This window comes from Cebus imitator, unplaced genomic scaffold, assembly GCF_001604975.1.
Source record: "Cebus imitator isolate Cc_AM_T3 unplaced genomic scaffold, Cebus_imitator-1.0 Scaffold0, whole genome shotgun sequence".
NCBI lineage: Eukaryota > Metazoa > Chordata > Mammalia > Primates > Cebidae > Cebus > Cebus imitator.
The window spans coordinates 4,186,726-4,191,971 of NW_016107315.1; the positions used below are offsets into that span (position 1 = coordinate 4,186,726).

Genomic DNA, 5,246 nt, shown 5'->3' on the forward strand with positions numbered 1-5,246 from the left:
AGGCACGCACCACCATGCCCAGCTAATTTTTTGTATTTTTAGTAGAGACGGGGTTTCACCATGTTGACCAGGATGGTCTCGATCTCTTGACCTCGTGATCCACCCGCCTCGGCCTTCCAAAGTGCTGAGATTACAGGCTTGAGCCACTGCGCCTGGCCAAGGCAACTTCTTATGCCAGATTCAAAAGGTACAAAAGGATATTTAGAGAAAAGCAAGGCTGCAGCCTGAAGACAAGCCTGTTGGCTATATCTCACTTCTTTCTCTTCAAACACCTAGATATCCAAAAAGAACTATTGGTTAACTCAGTTAATTTTTATTTTTATTTTTATTTTTTTAAATTTGCTCTTGGCATCACAATGATCTTGTTGCAAATTTTTATTTTTATTTATTTTTAGTTTTCGTTTTTTGAGACAAGGCTTCACTCTGTTGCCCAGGCTGGAATGCAGTGGTGCTGTCACAGATTACTGCAGCCTTGACCTGCTGGGTTTATGTGATCCTCTCATGTCAGTTTCTCCAATAGCTGGGATTACAGGCGCATGCCACCATGCCTGGCTAGTTTTTAAGTTTTTTTGTAGAGACAAGGTCTCACTTTGTTCCTAAGCTGGTGAACTACCGAGCTCAAGCGATCCTCCCTCTTTGGCCTCCCAAAGTGCTAAGATTAGAGGAGTGAGCCCCCGGATACAGCATACAGGATTGTTTCAACTTCCAGATCCAAATCCAGCACTTCCTTCCTGTAGTAACATTGGGCAATCTACTTAAGCTCTCTCAGTGTCAGTTCTTTCATCATAAAGCTAGCCTGACAGGAGCATCTGCCTCATAGAGGCGTGATCAAGATTAGGTAACTTAATCCGCAGAAACTTCTTAGCATGATACGCTGGCACTGTTAGCTGCTGTTGTCTGTTTTATTTAATTGTTTACATTTTATATATGCTTTCTAAAAGACGAGGCTGGTGGTGGTGGCTCATGCCTGTAATTCCAACATTTTGGGAGGCTGAGGTGGGAGGATTGCTTGAGCCTAGGAGTTTGAGACCAGCTAGGGCAACATGAAAAGACCTCATCTCTATAAAAAATACAGAAATTGGCCAGGTGCGGTGGCTCATGCCTGTAATCCCAGCACTTTGGAAACACACTCCGATAGCACTTAGATATGTGACCTTGGGCAAAATTACTTAACCACTCTCAGTCTCAATACCCTTATTTATTCAAATAGGGTGATAATAATAATATCTACCTCACTGAGATATTGAGAGTATTAATAAATTTAAATAACTTAGAAATTGAGGCGGGCTGATCACAAAGTCAAGTGATCGAGACAATCCTGGCCAACATGGTAAAACCTCATCTCCACTAAAAGTATAAAAATTAGCTGGGTGTGGTGGTGCCCACCTGTAGTCCCAGCTACTTGGGAGGCTGAGGCAGGAGAATCGCTTGAACCTGGGAGGCAGAGGTTGTAGTGAGTCGAGATTAAGCCCCTGCACTCCAGCCTGGCAACAGAGCAAGGCTCCATCTAAAAATATATATTATATATATAATATATAATGTATATTATGTATAATGTATATTGTATAATATATACATTATATAATATATATTATATAATGTATATATTATATAATATTGGCTTAAGCCCAGAAGGCAGAGGTTGCAGTGAGCCAAGATCATGCCCCTGCTCTCCAGCCTGGGCAAGAGAGCCAGACCCTGTCTCAAAAAAGAAAAGAAAATTAGCTGGCAGTGGCATGTGCTACTGGTGGGGGGGCTGAAATGAGAGAATTTCTTTCTTTTTTTTTTGAGACAGAGTTTCACTTTGTTACCTGGGCTGGAGTACAGTGGCAATCTCTGCTCACTGCAACCTCCACCTCCTAGGTTTAAGTGATTCTCCTGCCTCAGCCTCCTGGGTAGCTGGGATTACAGGTGCCCACCACTACGCCCAGCTAATTTTTTGTATTTTTAGTAAAGACAGGGTCTCACCATATTGGCCAGGCTGGTCTCGAACTCCTGACCTTGTGATTCGCCTGCCTCGGTCTCCCAAAGTGCTGGGATTACAGGCGTAAGCCACTACGCCCGGCTAAGATGAGAGGAATTCTTGAGCCCAAGTCAAGGTTGCAGTGAGCTGTGTTGGGTTGGTGCCATTGTACTCCAGCCTTGGCAACAGAGTGAGACCCCGTCTCAACAGCAACAGCGATCCACAGAAAGAGGCAGATCACTTGAGGTCAGGAGTTCGAGACCAGCCACCATGACCAACATGGTGAAATCCCGTCTATACCAAAAAATACAAAAATTAGCCTGTAGTTAATTAGCGTGGTTGTGCACACCTGTAGTCCCAGCTACTTGGGAGGCTGAGGCATGAGAATTGCTTGAACCCCAGAGATGGAGGCTGCAGTGAACCAAGATTGTACCTCTGCCTGGGTGGCAGAGCGAGACCCTGTCTCAAAAAAAAGAAAAAAAAAAAAAGACTAGAAGGAAATACACTAATGTATGAACAGTGAAAGATCCTGAGTGGTAGGAAAATCTTGACATTTCTTTCTTCTTTTCTGTTTTTTCCAATGAATATGTCTTTCTTTTATAATCAGAAAAGGAACAATATATATATGTTTGAAAGGAATTCTCAGAATCCATTTTCTAGGGATTTGAGTTAGTAGAGTCCTGATAAGGGACACTTTCCTGTACTTACTACCACTGTTGATTATGCCTGTGATCCTACCAGCAGCCCTCAATGTTGCCTTTGTTTGCCCCACAGGAGAGCCCAAAGGATGGCTGCTGACATGCAGAGGAAGAGAAGCAGCGAATGCCCTGATGGCACATTGACTCCTTCTGATGGACAGAGTGTGGAGAGAGCTGAAAGCCCCACACCAGGACTGGCCCAGGGAATGGAGCCAGGTATGGGCAGGTGTACAACCTCAGCCAGCTGCCAGCCAGAGGAGGCTTCAGGGGGAATTGAGATTCCCAACCACTTTTTCCTTTCCACTTATTCATGCATTTGTCAGCCATTCATTGGATATTTGTCAGGTTCTGGGGATAAGGCAGAGGCTGTGCTCATTCTGCATCTGGCCTTCCTCTCCAGTTCATGTTATGCTGCTCGCTCTGAGCTTTTGGCTGCCAGTGTGGGCTCTTCCGTTCCCTGTGTCTACAGTGCACCTCCCCGGCTCCTTCTCCCCTCCTCACAAGTTAGGCCTGCTCTGACCATGCTCTGTATAGGACACTAATTATTTTATAATTTTATGTCTTTATGCATATATTGCCCATCTCTCTCTTCCACAAGATCATGAACACTTGAGTGCAGGGCAGTTATATCCCCAATGCCTGGTACAGGGCTGAATTTGTAAGAGAGACTTAAAATATATCTGTTAAACTATTCTGTCAAAAAACCAAACTACTGGGCCAGGTGTAGTAGCTCACACCTGCAATCCCAGCACTTTGGGAGGCTGAGGTGGATGGATTGCCTGAGCTCAGGAATTTGCGACCAGCCTGGACAACATGGTGAAATCCCATCTCTACTTAAAAAAATACAAAAAATTAGCCAGGCGTGGTGATGTGTACCTATAGTCCCAGTTACTTGGGAGGCTGAGACAAGAGAATTGCTTGAATGTGTGAGGCGGAGATTGCAGTGAGCCAAGATTGTGCCACTGCTCTCCAGCCTGGGTCACTTTTTTTTTCTGTCTCAAAAAAAAAAAAAAAGAAAGAAAAAACCAATAAAGGAAGACTGACCTGGTCCTTGCCCTGAGGCAGTCACAGGCTGTGGGGTCATTACAGTGTGATCAGTCAGGAGGTATGACTTGAGTGGGGTAGGGGAATTTTCTCCCAGAGAGAGTGATTCATTGAGTATGGGTGGTGCTCCAGACACAGGGTGAGGTGCTGGGTTTCTGCACCTTGCCAGGTACCATTGTAGTTGGGGAGAAGGACAATAACTGGCAAGTGCCACAAGAGAAATCAAAGAGGGAGATATAGAGTGCCTGGGGTTGGAGGTCAGTAACTAACATCTTCCCTGAGAGCTGAAGTGTGACAATTAGCCAGTCACGTGGGGAGGTAGGAGACAGCTGACAGCAGGTGCAGAGCTCCCGAGGCAGATGGGGGCGTGTTGAAAGTGTCTGAGAGCACATGGATGCAGGCCAATGTGACCAAGATGGGCAAGGGAGTGGGTTGGGAGATGGGAGTGAGAGGTAGGCAGATGCCAGCCACCACTGCTGCCATGAATGGTTTGGGTTTTATTTCCAATATGAAGGAAGGAGACTGGTGGGCTGGAAGTTGCAGAGAAGCATGATCCATGGCAGACAGTGGCAGAGGGGAACAGTGGCTTGACCCTAACAGGACAGGCAGTCATGCTGGAGTGACCACATTAGGCACCTTGCTGGTAGGAGTGTCTGCCAGTAGCTACCCCTCTAAGCACCAGTGCTTTTGGCCTGCAGGTGCTGGGCAGGAGGGTGCCATGTTCGTCCATGCCCGTTCCTACGAGGACCTGACTGAGTCAGAGGATGGGGCAGCTTCCGGGGACAGCCCCAAGGAGGGTGCCAGGGGTCCCCCACCGCTGCCTGCAGACATGCACCAGATCAGCCAGGACTTTAGCGAGCTAAGCACCCAGCTGACGGGTGTGGCCCGGGACCTGCAGGAAGAGATGCTGCCAGGAAGCTCTGAGGATTGGCTGGAATCCCCAGGGGCAGTTGGGCGACCAGCCACAGAGCCCCCCAGGGAGGGCACAAACGAGGGGGATGAGGAGGATGCCACGGAGGCATGGCGCCTGCACCAGAAGCATGTCTTTGTGCTGAGTGAGGCAGGGAAGCCTGTGTACTCCCGCTATGGGTCTGAGGAGGCACTTTCCAGCACTATGGGTGTTATGGTGGCCCTGGTGTCCTTCCTGGAGGCAGACAAGAACGCCATCCGCTCCATCCATGCAGGTGAGCCACCTGGAAAGGGAATGGGGAGGGCTCCCCTGGCCAGGGTTCATTCATAGCAGATTTTGGACCTCCGCAGACCAGAGGGCAGGGATGTACTGTGTGACTGAGGATAAGTCCCTCTACCTCTCTGAGCCTCAAAATCCTCACCTGAATAGAGGATAACAACACTGCTGGCCTCATGGAGCTGTGGTGAAGACCAAAGGTGGCTCTGACATAGGCTTTGCCTTTGGAAAGAGTGAGAATAGCCGGGCGCGGTGGCTCAAGCCTGTAATCCCAGCACTTTGGGAGGCCGAGGCGGGTGGATCACGAGGTCAAGAGATCGAGACCAACCTGGTCAACATGGTGAAACCCTGTCTC

At 48.0% G+C, this 5,246-nt stretch overlaps 1 protein-coding gene across 4 annotated transcripts in view; it reads left to right on the forward strand.

The window, feature by feature from the left end:
* MON1A (MON1 homolog A, secretory trafficking associated) overlaps positions 1-5,246 on the forward strand; it is a 23,475-nt gene that overhangs the window by 15,636 nt on the left and 2,593 nt on the right. For 3 of the 4 annotated variants that reach the window (XR_005201757.1, XM_017499855.1, XM_017499993.2), the window contains 2 exons: positions 2,738-2,877; positions 4,404-4,889. Coding sequence is in view for 3 of the 4 variants with exons in the window: in XM_017499855.1 (XP_017355344.1) it covers positions 2,738-2,877; positions 4,404-4,889 (626 nt within the window). In the remaining variant the exon portion in view is untranslated. The remainder of the gene's footprint in view (positions 1-2,737; positions 2,878-4,403; positions 4,890-5,246) is intronic. The other variant, XM_017500161.1, reaches the window with a different exon arrangement.